The 22515-nt window shown below is 47.2% G+C and overlaps 2 protein-coding genes across 2 annotated transcripts; both read left to right on the top strand.

Annotated features, from left to right (window-relative positions):
- The first annotated feature begins 8392 nt into the window (after nt 1-8392).
- Nucleotides 8393-9486, top strand: LOC115612032 (G-protein coupled receptor 35-like). Its single transcript, XM_030495824.1, has one exon. The coding sequence runs from the start codon at nt 8444-8446 to the stop codon at nt 9374-9376; it is 933 nt and encodes a 310-aa protein (XP_030351684.1). The 5' UTR covers nt 8393-8443; the 3' UTR covers nt 9377-9486.
- A 4454-nt stretch (nt 9487-13940) lies between these two features.
- LOC115612031 (G-protein coupled receptor 35-like) lies at nt 13941-14928 on the top strand. Its single transcript, XM_030495823.1, has one exon. It carries the CDS (start codon nt 13984-13986, stop codon nt 14926-14928), a length of 945 nt encoding a protein of 314 aa, XP_030351683.1. The 5' UTR covers nt 13941-13983.
- The last annotated feature ends 7587 nt before the right edge of the window (nt 14929-22515 follow it).

Raw genomic sequence — 22515 nt, 5'->3', positions numbered from 1 at the left:
CATCCAGCTCTGGGGGCCCAACTCAAGAGGGATTTGGGGCTGCTCAAGTGAGCCAGAGGAGGCCACGGAGACGCTGCGAGGGCTGGAGCAGCTCTGCTCTGGAGACAGACTGAGAGAGCTGGGCTGGTTCAGCCTGGAGAAGAGAAGGCACCTTAAGGGGAGACCTTAGAGCAGATTCCAGTGCCTAAAGGGGCTGACAAGAAATCTGGAGAGGGGCTTTTGACAAGGGCCTGTAGTGAGAGAACACAGGGGAATGGCTTTAACCTGACAGAGGGGAGATTGAGATGAGACATTAAGAAGTTCTTCCCTGTGAGGGTGCTGAGGCGCCGGCACAGGGTGCCCAGAGAAGCTGTGGCTGCCCCATCCCTGGCAGTGTTCAAGGCCCGGTTGGACACAGGGGCTTGGAGTAACCTGCTCTAGTAGAAGGTGTCCCTGCCTGTGGCAGGGGGTTGGAACTGGATGAGCTTTAAGGTCCCTTCCAACCCAAACCATTCCATAATTCTATAAAATGCAGAAACAGAGAGGCTAACTACAGGCAAATTACAGACCAGTTGGTGAAAGCAGAGGGTAAATGGATTTGCTCTCTTGGCATTGGGACATGGTCAGGGGAGCATGTGCTGCAATTACCAGCCTTACCTCTGCCCTCCTCTGTTGCTTCCCATTAGCAGAAACCTTGTTTTTCTCTTTGGTCTTGCAGCTGAGACAAAGAGGTAAAAAAAATCTGGAGCTCTTGAAATTGTGTGTTCTGGCACACACAATATCCACTCAAGCACACGGTGCTCTGAAAGAAAAAGGTTCTTATATTTACCTAAGAACAAAAATCAGGTTTTTCTTCAGCTCAAGAAACCACTGATGTGGGTCCATAGTATCAACACTGCTAAGGCTGAATAGGCTAGTGTGCAGCCTAAAGAGCACTCTATCAGTGTGCAGGTCATACGTAAAACTCATTCAAAATATAAGCACTCATATATAGCATCGTACAAGCAGGGTATTCCTGCAGCCAGCCCTTGAATAGAGCATGGCTTGCTTTACAAACCTATCTATCCTTACATCATCTTTATGTTCCTCCTCCTTGTACATATGGACATAAATTGTAAATAAGTTAAGCTTTGAATTTGGAATTTTAATAAAGGTGAAGACCTTCCACACTCAAAGTATTGCACAGCAAAGTGACATTGCAAATTGATAACGTAGGAAAGAGATGTTAATGGTTGAGGGGTGGGAAGGAAAAAAACCCAAACCAAGTTTAAGAGTGTTTTTTCCTCGCTGCCGTGGAAAAGATAGTACCTTCAAAAGGTCACCCAGGCTGTCTCACAAAATTTTGCAGCATCCCACATAGGCGTTCCCCGTTTCACACCACAACCAAAAACATCATCTAGTCCTGTTCAGTGTACTATATTTTAGCAAAACACAAACAAATGTAATCTCTGCTAGTTTAGCATCCTCCAGATGCCAGCAGAGATCCTCTGACAAGGGCCTGTAGGACTAGGACAAGAGGGAATGGCTTTAAACTGACAGAGGGAAGATTTATGATAGACATTAGGCAGAAGTTCTTCCCTGTGAGGGTGCTGAGGCGCTGGCACAGGGTGCCCAGAGAAGCTGTGGCTGCCCCATCCCTGGCAGTGTTCAAGGCCAGGTTGGACACAGGGGCTTGGAGCAACCTGCTCTAGTGGAAGTTCCTGCTCTAGCTGGAACTAGACGATTTTTAGGTCCTTTCCAACCCAAACCATTCTGTGATTCTATGTTGGCATTAGAGGCAAACTTGACAGTCTTAAGATAAAAGTGCCCTTACACAAAGGTATTTGTGTTTAAGTGACAAGTAGGATTGCAAAGCAAGCTGAGCTGTGAAGAAGAGGTGAAAGGATGATATGAGACGCATTGGGGCTACAGCACTGCACATGTATGCCATGCACAAACCTGATTTGAAACACCTTCACAACTGCTTGGCATGTTCCACATAGAAGCTCTTCCTCAACATGGCAACGGCCACACTCAGCCCCTGCCACTACTCTGCGAGTGTGGAACTCTATTCTTGTGAGAGTACTACACTTGTGTGTATCCTCCTGCCCTACACCTTGTCCAGCCCCATGGCAGCACCTGATTCTGCCACTTCTTCCCACCCTGATGCCTCACTGTTGTACAACTCTCCCTGCAACAGGGCGTGCAGAAGCCTCTCCACAGGGTCTCAACAGGCTCTCATCCCATCTCTGCCTGGGTGACAGCTCACCGGCACAGCGTGGTGGGGGATCTGCCTCTCCCCATGGTTCCTGGTCCAGCAGCAGGCTCTCAGGAAGGTGCAGGCTGGCTCCGGGGGCTGACAGCGAGGTGTCTGCAGGGCTGACACTTGTGTGACTCATCTCGATGCTGTCTCACGCTCTGCAGACACATACACACTTATCAGCATGCCTCCCCTGGAAAGGAAAGCATGGAGCTTTAATGGTTTCCACTGCATCCTTTCCATTGTGCCACATTATCAGACACTGAAGCATACCGCTGCCCTGAAGCATCACCCCCCACAAAGTCCCAGGGAGGTATGTGCTTCCTTCCCCACTGGCCTGTGGCTTTTGTTCTCCACTTAACATTAAGGAGCACAAAACCTTGCCTACCTATTCGCAAGATGGGTGCCCCTGCCCTTCTGCTTCCCCTCAGCTAGTGCACCCATCCTGCAGCTTCAAGGAGCTGCAGCAAGCACATTCAGTGCAGCGTTTCTATTTGAAACTGCTCCCATCCCAGGCACTCTACCCAGATTTTTGGACATAGAGGTGGAGCTGACATCTTCCATAGGAAATCTTAGCCTGCTCCTTTTATTTTCCTTGCCCAAAGTAATTTTCTACTGCTGCTCATCTCCTCTCCTTTTACAGCCAGATCTGCAAGTGAGCTGGCACCCATGGTGTGCTCTTCCCTTTAACACTGCTGACTTACTCAAATGTCACCACTATCTTCAGGAAAGGCTGGAAGGAGTCAGGCAACTACAGGACAGTTAGTCTCACCTCAATCCTGGGAAGGAGACGGAGCTGTTGTCAGCAGTGACAGTGAGAAACACTGGGCACAAAATGAAATACAGGACAGGAAAGTCCATTTAAACATTAAGAAAAAATGCTTACTCTCAGGGTGAGCGAACACTGGAACAGGTTGCCCAAAGAATTTGTAGAGATATCCTTGGAGATATTAAAAACCAGACTGGACATGGCAACAGAGTCTGAGCAAAGGGTTGGAGTAAACATCAAGAATTCCTTTCCAACCTCAACCACTCTGTGAACAAGGCAGGATGATGGCATTGGGCTGTTAGTTCAAAATAACTCACAGCATCAGCCTCTGTTTGGGAAACACAGTTGCGTTTACCACAGGCAAACAGCTCCCACAGCTTTTCTTTTGGGGCTTTCCTCACACGTCTTTTCTGGCCTTAAACACTTACAGTGACCCTCCCATCCCTCTTTCGTGCTGCGACCCAAAGAGCTATTGCAGTGTTTCACGTAAACGCGCTTCCCTGCCCTCTTCCACCACAGCACCTCACAAGTGCCAGATGCTATCTGAGGGGCTTATCACTGTGTGGTTCAGAGACATTTTAAGTAACTCCTACCTTGCTCACTGATTACACTGATAACAATGGTTAGAGCATTGCTGGGCAAGGAAAGAGCAACTAATGACATCCACCTGCACTTGTCCTACACATATGGTACTTGACACTGTCCCACACGATGTCTAGACTGGAGACACATGGATCTGACAGATGGACCACTCAGTGGATAAGGAATTGGCTGGTTGGTCGCACTCAGTTCCTCTCCTCTGTACTGCTTTCCTGGCCAGCTGTGCTTCAGCACTTCCTCTGCCTGTTGCCACTGGGTGCCTCCTGAGCCAGGGGCACTTGGGACATGTCTGCATCCTGCCATCCTTCACTCACCACACCAGTGCCTGCGTGCTCTCACCTCCAGCTCAAGCCAGCCAGCTTCTCTTCTCTCACAGCTCACATAGACAGGAGAATACCCATCCTGTTATTTTATGAACAGCCAACCACCGTTAACATCACTGCAATGAAGTGTTTCAGCTGGTCAGGTGCTAAGGGCAAATAGACAGTAAGACAATTCCCCACCAGCTGTGTTGCATGCTGGTCATCAACACCAATTAAATAGCCATCACTCAGCCCTTCAGGCTTACAGCTCTCTCTTCCCCCCTGTATTTCTGTCAATGCAGGGTACAAGAAGTGAGGCTCTTTGCCACCCATGTGAGATGCCAAGGCCTTGGTTCAGTTGCCAGCCTAAAGCCTGTGCTGAAACATGAGTGCAGGCTGCAGCCCTGCCACTGGCCCCATTGTGGCCATCTCCAGCTCCATCTCTGCCCTAGGCACCCAACACATCCCAAGGGGCCATTTCAGTGCAGCAGTCTCTGTCTGAGGACGGTTGGGGAGACTTTCTCCAGCCTAGAGAGAGTCTACACTCTGTGTCAAGGTGCTTGGTGTGCCCACCTCCCTGCCCAGAGCTGTGCAAGCATAACTCAATCCAGCATTCAGCTGGAGGGCCCTGCATGGGATGATCTAATACCAGATATCACATCTTCCAGCCTTGTTTAGCATAGGTTTCAGCACAGCACTTCAAATCCACAGCCGCTGAGTACCACTGCTAGCCATCAAACACACCGGTTTAGGAAGTGCAGAATGATGAGATGTTAGACCTCAGTGGAAAGTACTGCCACCATTCATTTCGCCAGCAGAACAACATTCAAGACCAAACCGGGATAAAAATCTCCTACACAGGAGGAGGAGGTGCTAGAGAAACCCTCAAGTACCAGAGAGCTGTTGGTGCTGGGCACCAGCCCTGCCCATCCTGTAGCCTGTGCCCATCCTGCAGCCCCACAGGCTGGCCCTGCTCCTCCTGGCCAGGATGCATGGCTGCACAGCCCCCACATGTCCCGCCTCTGCTGACACCCGCTGCTGATTCTGTGGCCTTAAACCTACAGGTAATACCACTTGGGTTTCATTCTCTCTTGCTCTCTGTGAACTGCTGCTCAGGGTCCTGCTGTGGCTGGAGGGAGGCAGAGGAGCATTAGGTACCTGGTTTCTGCGAGGCAGCGCAGTCCCGGCGGTGCAGACATCCATCCAGTAAGTTGTCATCTCTTTTGGTCTCTGTTCTTACTCCAGGGTATTCTCTGGGTAGTTTTCCTGGAAGATCACAGCATATTATTTCCTAACAGGAGCTGGGAACTGGAAGCTAAATTCATCCCAACATGGGAAACAGGTGATTCAAAAAAAATTCTTTTTTTTGACCAAGTAAACCCTTGCATTCACTTCCAGGGTCTTTCAAAGCAGTTCTGTGGTTGGGGTGATGACATTACTGTTTTCAAGAGATGCAGTGACAGATGAGCTCGAAAGAACACACGTTTCAAAAAAAGAAAAGAACAAAGTGCTGTGATTTAGATCATTATGTTTGAGAGCTATGAACAACAATAGCAAGGTCAGAGCAGGCAGTTTCCAGATTTCTTTATGCTGTTTGGAAACAGAGAGGAAAAGCCCCTCAATCAAGTGCTGTGGCCCTCACATAGAGCTCTTCTACCACAGAGGCAGTGTGTCCGCTCACTCTTTCAGGCTGGGCTTCCCTCCCAGGTCAGCAGTCGCCATGGTTAGATTAACACCCCTGTGAAGTACTGCCCTGACCAAGTCTATTCTCTCACCTTTGCAGCATATGTATTAAATCTTTGCTGACAGCTACCCATTCCTTTTAGAGGGAAAATCAGGGCTGTTGCCACAGATGCGGCAGGTTTGAAGGCAGTTGACGCAGAAGATGCCATGCTGTACACCATGCTTCCCACCCCATTCTCCCTCTGCTCAGTTCAGGTCCCTCCCCTCACCCACCACAGCTCTTGTGCTGTCCCTAGTCATTTCATCTACCACATTCAGCCTTCACCCCTCCGGTACCTGCTCACTTCTGAGCTCCCCACACAAGGAAGGGAGAGGATTTTACATGCAAGGGCTCTGGTGCATCTGCTTCTCCACAGGCATCCTGCTGGGAAAAACACTGGATGTTTGCCACTACAGTGCTACTGTGACACCCACAGTGCCTTCAGCCTTTGCCTTGCTTCTCTTCCTCCAAGCTCTGTTAAGGCTCTGGAAGAAGCCTGATGCTTGTTGAGCTGCTGGAGGAAACAAGCCCACACTGGCCTTCTATGGTGGGGGAGAGCTACTGCCAGTTCTCCCCAGTCTATGGGTGGGGGAAAGCAGGACACACCCCACAGTACTGGTGACCTTGTCCATCAAGACCCAGCCTGTTCATGGTCCTCCAGCAGCAGCAAGATGCTGTTTTACAGCCATCTCCATCCTTTTCTCTCAGCCGTATATTGCTGCCTAGCTCCTCTGATGCTGCATCCACCTTATCTACCCCACCTTGAGCATTTCCAGCAGCCACAGGATATGCTAGCTTATCAAACTGCATCTCTTTAAAGATATCTTGTGCTCAGCCATGCTCCATCTGTGCTACGTGACCTGCTTTAAAACTCTTTGCTTATTTCCTCCCTCCTCCCACCAGTCTCTGATCTGCCTGGAGCACTTGTGAGCTCTGATGCTGGGAGCTGCATTTGGGCCACATCTCCAGCTCTAAGGGTGGTGTCAGCCACAGCCCTTTCATGCAGCAGAGCACACCAGCAGAGCATGCACACATGCACAGAGCAGAGCAGCATGCAGCAGAGCACACATGCAGCAGAGCACACCAGGTTTGCCTGCCTTGTACTTCAGCACAGGGGCTGCTGCTGGCATTGCAGACCAGGGCTGATGAATGAAAAACAACATGTCAGCCATGCAAACAAAGACATCTGCCTCATGCAGTTAGAGAGCATAACGATGCAGCAGCTTCGGCCTTTGATGTAAGATATTTCCCTACTGCTACTTACTGTAGTTCAGAGAGGTTTTCCTTGCGTGACAGCTTCCTTCCAGGGTGTAGGCAGCGAGCAGCAAGCCTGTGTCGGGAAACCCAGACCTGAGCACACAAGAACCTGAGAGAGCTCTGCACAGGAGCCACATTAGTGCCTATGAGTGCCCAAGACATTTACGTTTTCCCCAGCAGTTGAGTTATTTGTGTGTTTATCAGTTAGTGAAGTCTGATCTTGCAGGCAGTACTCTCACCAACTGACCACAAGGAGGTTTCAATTGCTTGCAGAGGCAAATAACTGCTTAATCAGGCAGGTTCAGTCATGGTGTTCCTTTCTAAACCTCTGAAAGCTGTAGGATTTCACCAGATTGCTCACCACTTCAGTCTCCTGTTAGAATGGCAAAAAAACCATACTTCAAATTAAAAGGTTAAATTATTTCCAAAGTGCCTTTAGATGCAAGCAGAAATTCAGTGACATATACACGGAATCACCATTTCAGAGAACTGTTCCTTCTGTATGCCACATACAGCCACTTTGCACAGGATGGGGTCTGATAAAAGCTGATTTTTATCAGGCCACAAACTCACACTCTTCACATAACCAATATTCTTGCAGAACATCTAGCATCCAGTGTGACAGAGACTCAGTAGCTACTACTTATACCTCATGGATTTCCCAGGGTGGCAGAATGCCTGCCTTGAGCAGGAACCATCTAATGCAGCTCTTAATGACAAGTTCCTTGTTTTGCACTGGTGTTTCCTCTTTCAGGTGCGTCTATCTGCTTTATATCTACAGAATCGTACTCTCTCCTGGGCTTAAAATCAGGTTAATCCACCCCAAATTCCCCTTCCAAGGAGGTGGAAAGCTACATGCCTCACTTACTCACTTAGGGTTTCAAGCATGCCTCTGGGATGCAGGAACTCAGATTCAGCTCTTTTCCTCAGCTTTGAGCAGGAGGTCCAGGTTTGCAAGGCAGCCCAAAGGCTCAGAAACCTGCCCAGTTAGAGCCAGAGCATGAGCATGTCTACCAAGAGACATCTGCTATGCCCTTGCAGGCCTTCACCCCACTAGTCTCTCTTCCAAGCCAGCAGATCTGGTAAAAGAGCTTTCACTCATGGGTTGTGCTGGGCTTTAGGTCTGGTTGCAGCAATCCCTGCCTAGCTCATACCCAAGCTAAGGGTAATCTTACCTCATTTGCACAGCCTGGCTTAAGAAATCACATTGTCACAGGATGCCCTCACTATCCATGGGGGTTCTTCTCAGTGCTATTCTGCCCCTCCATTGAAGATACCGCTATTTAATAAAGACTGCCTCCCACTATTGGAAGTGTACTTTGAGATATTTACTCCTAAACTGAGTAAACATAAACAAAGCTTGACAAAGGATGCATCCCAGTTACACACTGACTGAGAAGGCCAGCTTTGTAGACTCAAATACACATTTGTGATGTGCAAACTAAATATTTCACCTAAACACCCTTTTTTTTTTTTATAGGACATGCATCTATTATGAGGTAGGAGCAAAGCCTTACCATGTCTTTTCCGATTTCAGGTCTCAAAACATCATACAACATCTACACAACAGGACAATGAATGTGTCCAACAACTGCAGTATCACAAGTCTAGAACTTTATCACCATGTCCGCCTCATTGAATTTGCTCTGTATAACTTCATTTTCTTTTTTGGAGTTCTGTTTAATGCCCTTGCCCTCTGGGTGTTCTTCTGCAAGATAAAGAAGTGGACAGAAACAAGGGTGTATGTAATCAACTTAGTCTTTGCAGACTGCTTTGTCATCTGCACCTTGCCTTTCATGGCTTATTTGCGCTGGAATAAGTCAACCCGAGGTGAACTCTGCCAGTTGATAGAGACAACGTATTTCATCAACATGTTAGTGAGTATCTACATAATTTCATTTATCTCCATTGATCGATACATTGCCATAAAGCACCCCTTGAAAGCCAGGACCTTCAGGTCTCCATCAAAGGCAGCCCTTCTCTGTGGGCTTCTGTGGGTCTCCGTGATAATTGGTGCCACTGTACAGATTTGGCAGAGCCAATCCACCCTCTGCTTCCAGAAGGATACCGCCGTGCCTGCTGCTCTGATCCTGCTTTCCATGTTCTTCATTTTTATTCTTCCATTAGCAATCTTGACTTTCTGCTCCACAGAAGTGATTAGGAGCCTTAAGAGATGCCTGAACACAAATTCACCAGAGGAGAAATCAATCCAGAAAGCTGTTCACATTATTTATGCAAATCTGATTGTGTTTCTAGTATGTTTTCTGCCAGCCTTCTTTGGGTTACTTGCAAGGGTTGTAATGGATAGCATTGGAGCTACCTGTTTCATGCTCCAGGTTATGAAGAACATCTCCTCCATGACAAGGTGTATTGCCACATCTAACTGCTGCCTGGATAGTGTCTGCTACTACTTTGTGACCAGGGAGTTCCATGAAGCCCTTCTACCTCCCAAAACCAGCAGTGAAAAAACAGATCAAATCCACCCCTTGCAGACACACACTTGCTAAAAGAAAGGGGGGGGGGGGGAAGGACGGAGGCAAGAGGGATGAGAAACAGCACCCCACAACATCTCTGCAACATCAAGAGAAGATACATCTTCAGTGTTATTGGGATAACTGTTGCTCTATCTCTCTGGAGAGACCATAGAGTCATAGAATAGTTTGAGTTGGAAAGGACCTTCAAAACTCATCTAGTCCAACTCCCCTGCAATAAGCAGATAAATCTTTAACTAGATCAGATTGCCCAGAAGCCTGGCCTTGAATGTTTCCAGGGATGGCGCAAGATCTTTGTTAGGTTTAGCATTACAAAGTTAATTGCAATTTATACCCTATGCTTCTATTAATTTCACAGAGCTATGTAAAAGTGGGTATGTAATCACTGGTCATTAACGTGCCTCCATTCCACCCTCCAGCACCTACTTGTTACTCTTATGGGAAGACAGGTGACCTATGTATGTCTCCCTGTTCTAGTTCATTTTTCAGCTAAAGCCTGTTGATCCTTATTGCCAACACATACAAAAGAATATATCACATTTTACTTCATTGTGCCTTTCAGGTTATTTGCATTATTAAAATATACAATTATTAAAATAATCTGATTTCTTTCATATTGCTTTGGAGGGCAGGGGGGACGGTTCAAGCAGTACCAGCATATTACTAAGTAGATGCCCCTACAAAACACCCACTCTAGTGACTGCCCTTCATCTTCAAGTCAATGCATCAGATAGATGTGAAGGATGAAAACGAGATTTCTCCAGCGCCATAAAGGCACAAAGTCCAGGAGGTGTCAGGGCTGAGCTCCTCCTGCTGCACTGCTGAGCCCTGGCACAGCCATCCCCAAGGGGCTGCTGCTCCCATGCCTGGGGAAGCCCGTTTAACTTAGTCTAGACTTTTGCCATCTATGCATTTCTATTCTCTGGGTTTATGTTGTGGCACCAGGCTGGCCCCCAGGTTCACCTTCCCAGGCACAGGTCAGGTTCAGATTATCACCTTCAGCCAAACTCCACATCTGGACACAGCTGGGTCTGCATTTCTGCATGCAGGAGTCTTCCCTGCTCACCTATGCAGTTTCCCCTGTGACCTGCATCTGCCTCCAGGGAGCCAATGGCTGCTGCTCAATCTGCTGTTGTCACCTTTGGAACTGTGAGTTCAGGAGACACGAATTAATGTCTGATGTCTTAACTGCCCCATCAGCTGGCTCCCATAGATAGGACTGCAACTGCTGCAGCCAACAGACAGCAAACCCATCAAAATGACTCATCAAAATCACTGGGGCATGCTCTTAAACAAGTTTCTAAAGCTCCCGACAGTGTGCTTATGGCCTCACCACTATCTCTGACCAGTCACTGTCATTACCAGCTTGGGCTTTGCAGTGATGCTGACGAGCAGTGTTAGACACCTGACTGCTTCACAGAGGATGAGCCAGCCCATAATGGCTGTCACCTTTCCTCTAAAGGCACTGAAAAGAAGCACGCTGGGACCTCTCACCCTGGGCTCACTATTAGGGGGTGCACAAGCACTGACGTGTCCCCTCAGGAAGGCTGCCAGCCCTCCCACTGCACACACTCTGCAACCGCACCAGAGGCAGCTCAGCCTGCTGTGCTCCCTAGGGGACCTTTTGCTGCCAGAAGGGCAATTTGCAACCATTACGGGTTGTATTTCAGAAATTATTTGTTTTCCCCAAGACTAAAAAGATTAAATTTTAATTGCTGGGGTTTGTGTGGGATGAGTGGGGGAGCACAGTCTGGGTGGATAAGGATGATGGTGAAGCATCGAGCTGATGCCAGTAGAACAACAGAGGGCACCAGAGACTCGACTCTCCCAAAAAGTAGGTGATAAATGAAGCGCTTTTGGGGAACAAGAGTTCATTGCTGTGTTTCAGCTGTCGACAGCAGGCTCTGGGGCAGCTGTGCTCTGCATGGAGTAGCATACTGCTCTCGTACCTGCATCCCCGGCAGATTTCCTCCCCTGCTACAACATCTGTGTCTACACTGCAACCTTTCCGAGGATTAAACCATCCTGACAGCCCCACAAGGTAATGGCTTTTACTTCTTCCCACACCGGTGAGTGCTCTTCTCAATACATACTTTGGGGTGTACTTTCTCACCTCTTAACTGAAGTACTAACCTGCTTGTTAAAAGAAATCGAGAGAGGGACTTTTTGCAAGGGCCTGTAGTGGCAGAACAGGGGGGAATGGCCTTAACCTGACAGAGGGAAGATTTAGATTAGATGTAAGGAAGAAGTTCTTCCCTGTGAGGGTGCTGAGGCGCTGGCACAGGGTGCCCAGAGGAGCTGTGGCTGCCCCATCCCTGGCAGTGTTCAAGGCTTGGTTGGACAGGGTTTGGAGCAAACTGCTCCAGTGGAAGGTGTCCCTGCCCATGGAAGGGGGTTGGAACTGGATGAGTTTAAGGTCCCTTCTAAACCAAACCATTCTAGGTCAATCCTTACCTGCACACAGATGCTTTGGTGTCCTCCTACTTTGCAGCTGCCTGTGTCATTCAGGGGGGTCTTCATCCCTTGCTTTAGTTTCACACCAGTTCCTCTTCCGCACACACAGAGATACCCAGCTCCAGGCACGCTGCAGCACAGGACATTGGGAACCACCGCAGGCTCTGTGCTTACATAGAGGGTTTGATGGGGCTGGGATGCCCAGCCCTAGTGGGCTCAGCTGCTCCTCAGGGCAGTGCTATGCATGCAGAGAGTGGCTTTTTCTCTGTGGGATGACCACAGGAGGCTGGCAGGGAACGGCTGCAAGGTAGGTGGTACCACAACACAGCCAAGGACCTGTGAGGCTGAAAGCCCAAGAGAGCCAGGACATCAGCTGTATATTAGTTCCTCCATAAATTCCACCCCAAAAATGACTGTATCCCTGTGGTTCAGTAATGACATACCAGTTCTGGTGCTAGCGCAGATGCTGTGCTTTCCTCTGTGGTTGCCAGATCCATCTCTCAGTCTGCAACACTAAAACCAGTTCACTTATTTCATGCAATTGGGCATTTTCACTACAGTTTAAATGTTGATGCTTACAAGCTGCTGAATTATAAGGCAATGTATTTGTAAGGGATTGTAGGAATCTGGGTGTTTTCTTTTCCTGCCTCAATGTAAACACTTCCTTTATGAGCTGCAGACTAAGTCTGATTCATTTTCCACAGCCTTCTTGCTGGTAGCAGATAACCTGAATATTTGAAAGAATACCAGAAAATAGTCTAAGTTCTTGGATTTGTGTTTTCTGCTCTAGCAACATTTTGGCTTTCTATCTCTGAAGGTTGAGGTCAGATGCGTGCTCACATTCCCTTCTCTCTTTGGAGACCTGTTATCTGCTAGGGCTGGTGGTACTTATGCTGAGCAATTCTTCCCCGGCATCCTGCAGAGAGAGGAGTGGTTTCATGGTGGCATGACATCAGCCAGCTTGTGCCCAGGCAGCCAAGGCGGCCAACAGCATCCTGGCCTATATTAGCAATGGTGTAACCAGCAGGACCAGGGCAGTGATCATCCCTCTGTACCGGGCACTGGTGAGGTCGCACCTCGAATCCTGTGTTTAGTTCTGGGCCCTTCACTACAAGAGAGACATTGAGGTGCTGGAGCGGGTCCAGAGAAGTACAACAGAGCTGGTGAAGGGCCTGGAGCACAAGTGTGATGAGGAATGGCTGAGGGACCTGGGGGGGATTTAGTCTGGAGAAGGCTCAGGGGACACCTTATTGCTCTCTACAACTACCTGAAAGGAGGATGAAGCCAGGAGGTGGTTGGTCTCTTCTCCCAAGTAACAAGTATAGGACGAGATGAAATGGCCTCGAGCTGCACCGGGGGGGTTTAGACTAGATATCAGGAACAATTTCTTCCCCAAGAGGGTGCTCAGGCATTGGAACAGGCTGCCCAGGGAAGTGGTGGAATCACCATCCCTGGAAGCATTCACAAACCATGTAGACAAGACCCTCAGTGACATGGCTTAGTGGTGGCCTTGGCAGTGCTGGGGAACAGTTGGACTTGATGATCTTAAAGGTCTTTTCCAGCCTAGCTGATTCTATGCTTGGACACAGCCTGCCCACAGCAGGCACCCACCCACCAGCCTGCAGCAGCATTCCCACCACCCCAGGAGTAAAGCCACCAGACCTACCCCACATCTGGAAGGACTGAAGTCTGTGGAATTTCACAAGCCTGGCAACACCCAGAGCAAAGGGTGGCTTCAGCAACAAAGCAAGGACCTTGGGGACAAAGGGGGAATGCTGCCCAGCTCTGCTTTGGGCTGCCGTAAAGCCAGTGGCTCTCAGCTAACTACAGCAGCAGCAAAGATAAAGGACCACAGAAATTACCATTGTGCTTTGCACACCCTTTGCTATTAGTCAAACTGCACAAACTAGGACTGGATGGAGGGCAAGGCAGGGCTAACCCTGTAATAGCTGCAAGAGAGAATTGCCTTTGTGGTTTTGTGTTAGCTGGTGGCAAGTTGCTTTGGTAGCTGAGGCATAGACGGTGCTGATGAGCCTACATCTGCAGTGCAGGGGCATGAGGAGCCCCAAAGACACGAGAGCACCGCTCTGCAGCAGGACCCAGACCAGACAACCCATCTCCAAGCTCGGTCTCATGCCTGCCCCCTTTTCTTGCAGAGACAATCCAACATGGAGAACTGCACCGAAGACGGCAGCACACAGAATGGCATCATGCTGTTTCAGCTTGTAGTCTACATCCCAGTGTTCTCTTTGGGGATCCCACTGAACGTGATTGCCTTCTGGGTTTTCTGCTGCAAACTCAAGAGGTGGACTGAGACCAGGGTGTATATGATCAACCTCATAGTTGCAGACAGTTTCCTGCTCTTTGCCCTGCCTTTTTTGATGTATTTTACCAAGTACAAGCATCCCATCGACAACCTGCGTTTCATCATAGAGAAGATCTACTTTACAAACATGCCTATGAGCATCCTGATCATCACCCTGATTGCAATTGATCGATACATTGCAATCAAGTTCCCTCTAAAAGCAAAGATTCTTCGATCCCCACTGAAATCAGCTTCTATCTGTGGGGTTCTTTGGATGATGCTAATGATTTATTCCTACTTTCATCCACTATTTAATGACAAAAAGGAAAAATTCTGCCTTCGGAAACAATCTATTCAACCTAGTTATGCATTGTTAGTGTCCACTATCTTTGGCTATTTTATTCCCTTAGTGATTGTGATTTTTTGCTCAGTACAAGTTATCAAATGTCTCAAAAAGAAGATGGTCACAAGCCTTCATGAGACAAAACTAATCCAGAAAGCAATCCGCATTATTTCTGTGAATCTGTGCGTGTTCACTGTATGTTTTTCACCCTTCTACATCGCCCTGCTCTCACGGTTTGCAGTAGATGTTGCTGGAGCTTGTTCTCTGCTCTCGGAAGCTACAGCCTGTATTCAGATCTGTGCATGCTTAGCAAGTTCTAACTGCTGTTTGGATGCATTTTGCTATTACTTTGCAGCTAAGGAATTTCAAGAATTTCCATCTCTGTTCCCCACTTGTATATCGAGGAGGTCCAAGATGAACAAAAGCCAAGAATCTCAGCCACCCACAGATCAAGTCATGACATAATGAAGGCGTAGCACACGATCGGTGTTAAGAGCCACCAGTGCTGCTGAAGTAATGAGGCAGAGGGAATGGGACCTTCTACAGTTCTTGCAATCATTGTAGGTATAGGCATTCCTGCAAAAATGGGCAACCCTCTCCAAGAGGTCTGATATTAACTTGAATTTTGTCCTTCTGTCCTCAGTGACTTGACTCCAGCTTTGACTATAGTCTTAGATCATTGTATGGCAGCTTCAAGAGAGCGCGCCATGTGGGATGGACAATAGATGATAAGGCCACTGTTTCCACCATGCACTTCTTTGTACATAACATGCAACTAAACACAGGAAATTGAGCACCCATACAGCAATACACAAATCCACTTCTGCTACTGTTACGTATATGATCACTAAACACCAAGAAAAACCCCATGTACTACAATGCCAAACCTAATAGATCTGTGCTGCTCATATCAAACCATACACTGATAGCTTCCTGCCAGCCTATATAATTTCAAAGCTTGCAGCTATCACCAGGATACAGCTATTGCTGTGCACGGAGTAAAGACAGTGGCCTGAGATTATTGCCCCATTCCTGCCATATAACACATAAGCGGCAACACCCTGGCATTTGTGAGACTAAAATCACTGTGGGTATAAATAAAGTCCTTACTGCATGGAAAAACTGAGCCCTGCAAAGCATTGTAGGCCCCAGAACAGAGCTTTAGAATTGTGCCCATCAGGTAATAAATCTGTGAAGATCTGATCTCACCCAAGCGGCTGCTGAGGTGAGATCAGCAGACTGACCTACAGCTGAGGGCTTCTCGGCATTGCCCTGTATGATGAAGCACTGCTTTGGATTTGGCACTTTTTCTCTTTCAGCTGCTTGACAGTGCACAGTGGGGGTTCAACAGCTTTCCTGTACTTCATTTTGAGCCTTTTAACTCTAAAGGTGTCCCTACCCATGGAAGGAATGTTGGAAATAGATGATTTTTAAGATCTCTTCCAACCCAAACCATTCTATGATTATACAGAGAGCCTTAAGCTTTCCTAGCTGGATCCTGGACCATGCATCCATTTAAATGTCTGGCTTTCCAACTACAAATCTCCTCTATAACACCTGTGATTGCTGACTATGCACCATATATCCTTCCACCCTATAAGGAAGTGACAACAGAGCAGCTCAAAACAGTTAAGCCACAAACAAAAATCTTGGGGCACTAGAAGGAAGTGACCCATGGAGTCAGCATGGTAAACATTATAGAGTTTTTGAAATGCACGTGATAGCTGTATCTTATTTGGCTTCATGGTCCTTGACTCCAAGTGTCTTCTGACTTGTAAATACCTAAAATATTCCTCCAGGGAAGGCAAATCCATATTCTGCTCATTTAAACCTACAGACAATTAACTTTCTTGGTGACAACTTACAAATAGTTTCCTTAAAAGTGTCCTGTCACCTTCTAGTGTCTGCAGACCACATGCTGAAACCAGTGTCTAGACACTTGCCAAACAACGTTTGAAATGACTATTCCCATCACAGAAAACACTCCTCATCCAAACATTAGATCCATCTGCTTTGTGTCAATATTTTGGCAGAGGCCCCAGCACGATGGAAGCTCAGCATAAAAATGGATGAAACCACTGAGGTCATTCTGTTGATCATTTATGTCCCAGTTTTCTTTGATGTATTATTTAATGCTCTGGAATTACTGGTATTTCAGGGCAAGCAGAGTGCATGTAGCCAACTTAATCACAGCACACACTTCTGCCTCCTTCTGCCTTTTAAATTCTCTTTTCAAAGACAGCAAAGGATACAAGAGACACATTGTTCTAGATCTTAAAAATCCTCCATTTCTTAAGGAGATGCATGAGTGTTGGCACCCTTGTAGCTGCCAGCAAATACACTGCTATTAACTATCCTTGGAGAGCAAGAGGCTTAGAGTCCCTGTTAGCCCATTCTCCTTTATGGTGTGCTGTCAGTATTCATGACAGGTATCACTTACGTGTCCAGGCAAGAGGTGTTTTGCAAGGAAGACATCTTCTGTTTTCAGAAATAGTGCAGAGGGCCTTCAAAAACACTCTTTGCTGTAGGATCCCCTTCTGGGCTTTTGCATCTTATTGGTTACAATGAATGCCTGTTCCAAACAGATTATTATGAAAATGTTAATTATTTTGAAAAAAGATGAAGGTTGATCCATATCAACCTGTTAACCTGCTGTTAACCCAGAAAGCAAACAACTTACTTGTTTTGCAAACCCAGTCATGTTCATGTTTTCTGCCTGTTAACATGGGGCACCTTGTACTGTTTACAATGGGCTCTGATGAAGTTGTCTACTCTGAAATACAAAATAGTAATGCTTTTGTGCCTGTGGCCTCATGGATAGGCCTCATAGGATGGCAAATAATAGCTGCTGTTGAGATACCATTTGCTACTGTTTTATAACGAAAGAATTTCAGAGCACTGTATTCTTCCCCAAGCCTAGAGTTTTCAAATCAAGGAAGGATCACAGGCAAGGCACTCTATTAAATAAACTAAACAGCTTCCATGGTTTCACCCCAGCCAGCAGCTAAGCACCACACAGCCTCCTGCTTACTCCCTGTTGGTGCCAAAAACAGTACGACAACTGTGCTAAAGAATTTATAGTTGGCATTCCTATACATAGCCAAGCTTGCTGCATATAGAGCTCTATGAAGTGCTTTTTTCTTATAGGAAGCAAACTGACACCTCCCACTGTTCATGTTCTAAATCAGAAAAATTAAGTGTTTCTTTTTCTTATTGTAAAATAGAAATTGACTTCACAATCCCAGTCATCATTAAGTAATATTTTTTGTTGTTTGCACTGACTGCTATAAAAACAAAAAAAGGAAACGTTCTTTAGTGAGTGATAATAAAGCTATCTCATAGTAATATATCTATAAATAAATGTTCATTTATCACCATTATTCAGCAGAGTCCTCTATTATTAATGCTAAACTTAGATAAGAGGTTGTGAAAAGAGACTTAGCTACCATGATATGAGATCTGCCTTATAATAAGATACTTACAGTGTAACCCAAAGATGAGCAGGGAACTTTCTGATTACCTCAAGATGTATATACTACCTGGGACAAAAATTATTATCTGCTTTAACATGTCAAGTTATAATGATGTTAATTATAGGTTTCTGACACCTTTCTTCAGTCAGAACAAAACCTCAGCTCCATGAGCACTTCCAGTAAATGGAACAGCACCTGGTCTACAACAAACCAGCAGCCATCCTACAGCACTGGAATAGCAATCCACGAGGACAGTGACACTGTCATCCACAAATTTTTCTCATGTCTCTGCACAGGAGTCTGGCTAACAATAGTAGGGAGCAGCAGCCACAGTTCATCATCAGCTCCAACAAGCAGGGCTGGACCACTGCATTCTGCTAGTGTTTGAGCAAGATATAATCTCTCTGTCCCTTAAAAGGAAAAGATGCTGACAATGGCTTGAACTCTAAATGAGGAAATTGATGCTGCAGTAAAAATTTAGGCTGGGGGGAGCAAGGGGGATGCAAACAAAAAGCAAAAATTAACATGCAAGAGAAGCCTACAAAGTAATCCAGATTCCTGCTTCTGTGTGAGCATCCATCAGATTCAGCATTTTTGGCCCTTCTAAGCAGGGAATGCAGGGGCTGGCATGAGCCAGTATTTCACTGCATTGATGCTGTGGAAGGATGGAGAGGGCTATAGTACAGAGAGCCCTGCAAGTGCATCTGCTGTGGCTCAGTTCGTGTGTGGTGCTGAGGAAGGGGAAAAGAGAAACAGTCTCAGCAGCCAAGGTTGGTCACTGTGTGAAGTGGATGCACTTAGCATAACACTGCCACTTCACAGGTTTTCCATGCTAAAAATAAGACTGACACTTTCAGCTCCCATCCCTGTAGTTCTGTTTCGGTCAAGATCTGCTGTTGCAACATCACATGTTCCTGTGAGAAAGCCAGGGAAAAGAAAATCACACAGGGCAGAGGCATGCAGAACCCAAATGCCATGGGGCAGTGAAGCGTCCCATCTTCCCCTTGCACGTGTGGAGGGGGTACCGGTACCTCTCACCTTGCCAGAGGTGCCCCACTGTGATGTGCCAGCAGCTGTAGCCAGCAAGGCACAGTCTCTGGGAGACAGAGGAGGCCAAGATCTTCCCTGGCAGGAAAAGGAGGCAGGAAGCCCATCAAACCTGTCTACTAGCAAACTGTACCAGGAGCACAGGAAAACATCATGAGAAGGACTTTCTTTGGCTGGGAAACAACCTCAAGCAGGACATGAGGCAGAGCTTACAAGGGAAGGAAAAATGACTGTACAAAACAGAATTAAATCTTAGAGATCAAGAAGTACAAAGATCAAACAGGTCTTAGCAAATTCTTCCCTTAGACATGAAAAGCTACCTACACATTACAAGAAAAGAAGTGAGACCACCTAGTACTGCTGCTGGTACAAACAACAAAATTGTCCAGGTATGCCCTCAAAATTACCTGATTGCTTTGTCACAGCTTTCAGTAAGGATGAAGAACCCAGAAAGTCCAGAATTTTAAAGGAATTGGCACATGAAACCTCACACCAGCAACAAGGCTTTTAATTAAGTCAGACAAAGTAGAGTCAGGGGGCAGAGACCCCCAAACAGAGCCCCTTCTCTTTGTACAGGCGCTGGTTCCCAGCAGTGCCATAGGCCCCCAGACTACCCCAATGGAGAGCTGCCAGCAAGGAAGTGAGAAAACAGCACAAGTGCCACCTGCACTGTGCCACATGGTGACAGCACTCACAGGGCTGAGACAGGCTGAGAGCTGCAGGGGCAAGGGAAAACACCAAGTGAGCATCATTGGTCTGAGACAGAGGTGATAGAACCTGCAACTGGATGGAAGAAAGGGGCCATAAGCAGCTGCAAGAACCTAGAGGGTAGCTTGGTAGGGAGCCGAGGTGGAGAGACGAGAAGCATGAGGATCCTGACCCAGTGGTGTCCAGGAATCAGACAGAGACCCAAGTACCACACCAGGAGACACGCAAGTTCTCCACAGGTAACACTTCATCATAGCTTTCCCTACTGGTAGCTGGTGTTGAGTTGCTCTGACATATCCTGGTGAACCTGATGATCACAGCCAGCTGGTTTGTGCCTGGTGACATGATTTGTCCCTCCCTTGAAGCCTCACCAGGCTGATGAGAGACATAGCTGCCCTCATCTGGTGACCACAGCACCAAGCTGTGGATGGGAAGCGTTGCACCAAAGAGATGTTATGAGCTGAGCTCCCTTCAGGCTTGATTTTGACTGCTCATGGTTAATACTGGTAGTGATTGCCTTGATACAGACAATAGGAATATGTAGATGACATTTGAGGATGATGTAAAGTGAAGTGTTTTTTGTACAGTGCTGAAACTATCACAACCCAAGGAGCTGGGTGACTTTGAAAACTAAAGTACTAACAAGGACCATGACATGAAAATGGTGGTGTTTGGGGATCAACGAGCTGGGCGTGCTAATAAGTCAGTAACTATTTATAAGCATCCACCAAGAAGCAGCCATAAGAAAGGCAAAATCAGTCCCTGGAAACTCAAGAGAAGTATTTAAACCAAGCTCTATACTGACTATACACTAACAACAAGGAATTAATCTCAAAGGCTGGTTTGTAATGCACAGACAGACAATGCAGAAATACTCCTGAAGCTGCTTTAAGACAATGTGGGAAGTGGGAAGGGGAAATGCACTTGCCCAAGACAGCAATTCAGGGTACTGCAACCACAGAGCAGTCACAAAGTCAGCAGGTCACAGGGTCACAGTGCCACGTCTTCCCAGAATTGCTGGAGGAACAGAACTGTGGAACATGAGAGAATTACTGTGATTCGGACTGAAAACCAGTTATAACAATCACAAAACTGTCCGGAAACTGCAGCACTCACCTCTGTGAATGGGACTGTGGGCCCATTCAGGTGGCAGTCCCCATGCCAGCTCCAGCAGGAGCAGTGGTCTAGAAGGCAGAGAGAAGACCTCAGGATGCTTCAGGCCAGTAAGTCCCCTCCAAGAACTGAGCACAGCCTGTTGGGCAAGGAAAGTCAGTGGGCATTGCCCAGTGAGGTATCAGGCATTGGAAAGTAACTCAAAGGAAAATCCAAAGCTGTTCAATTGCCAGAGGAACTGCTGCAGGGCTGCACAGCAGATAAGCATTCCACCTTGCTATTGCAGGCTCCTCAGTCAAAAGGGGGTGGTACGAACCACGCCAGTGATGGCAGAGAAAGCTCAACCCTGTGGAAATGCATTGAGGAGGGGCAGGGGTGCTTCCTCGACCAGCGTTGCTGCTCTCACAGCCACCAGCAAACGGACATCGCAGGGCAACTCACTAGTCATGGGCCAGGAGCATTGCCAGGACGGCTCATCGTGCCTGCACATCTGGTATGGAGGAACATTCACTCTCTGCAAGGACAGTGAGTGAGCAGGTAATTCCTCCTGGCTATTTGCTGACCTAGTTATTTGAGCTCTGCAGGGCACTGCCTTTCGCCAGCCGTGGTGGGACACCAAAATGGTGGTGGAGAAACTGAGAGAGGGCTGGAGCTGGTGTATTTTCAAAAGCTCATTTTGATACTGGACACATTAGACATGTTTTCTGCACTTAAAGCTTGCCTCAGCCTTTGCTAGGTCTCCCTGTTGTCTGTTATGGTCAATTCTTGTATCTTCTGAGCTCCTTAACTTTCTCCTTGTGTCCAAAGCACAGACCTGCTGCAGGTATTGACTATAGCACATTCCCTCACCTCTGAAGAGGTCTCCTGGCATGATTCCTCCAGCAGCATTATTTTCAAAGCTAGCCAAGAGCTGCAGATGCACATAGATGCTGCAGCACTGTCCTATGGTTTGCTTGCTCAGGATGCTTTCGAGCACCAGGAACCTGCACTCGTGGAGCCATGTTCCCTTTGCAGGGAAAATGAAAGACATCTCAGACCTCCCAAGGTCTTTTCTGTCCATGAACAGTTGCACCCGGAATATACTCCTGCACTAACTCCTCCAAAACAAGAAGGTAAACAGCAATACTGGCCTTAGATCCCAGGTGATAAAATCACCCACTAGACCAGACACAGCTCATCTCTTTATTTCACATGGCTGCTGATCACATTTCTTGCCATGGCATAGGTGAGCTTTTTTGTCTTGGAACTGTGGCAGATAGCTGTAATACATCTGAGACACAGACCAGCTTTCACAATCCTTGAAATGCAGCATGCAGACCCCTGACTCTGGTTCTTGCTGCAGACCACTAAATGCTACCATCAAGTACAGCATTCAACAGCAGTTAAAACTAATAAGAAATGTACTAATAATTGCTCTAATCACTAATGAGAAATATGCAGAGACAGCTCAGGAATGTAGAAGAGCACAGCTGTCTTTTTGATGCACATGTCCGAAAGCATTTTGAGCTGTGAGGATGCTGGCTGGCTTCTCCTGAGCACCACTATAAGGGGAAGGAATAAGAGCTGTGTTTAGGCATTCCTTTTCCATTATCACCTGGCTGTAACAGCTCACGCAGCTCCTAGCTGCAGGATACCTGCTGCTGCCTGATCTGAGTGTGGCCCAAAACAGAGGCCCAAGCATTTTCCCCCGCTGCCCTCCACACGCAGCCTT

The sequence above is a fragment of the Strigops habroptila genome, chromosome 8, assembly GCF_004027225.2.
Source record: "Strigops habroptila isolate Jane chromosome 8, bStrHab1.2.pri, whole genome shotgun sequence".
Taxonomy (NCBI): domain Eukaryota; kingdom Metazoa; phylum Chordata; class Aves; order Psittaciformes; family Psittacidae; genus Strigops; species Strigops habroptila.
Note: the sequence above shows the minus strand (reverse complement) of the source record. Positions and strands in the feature narration are given on the sequence as shown.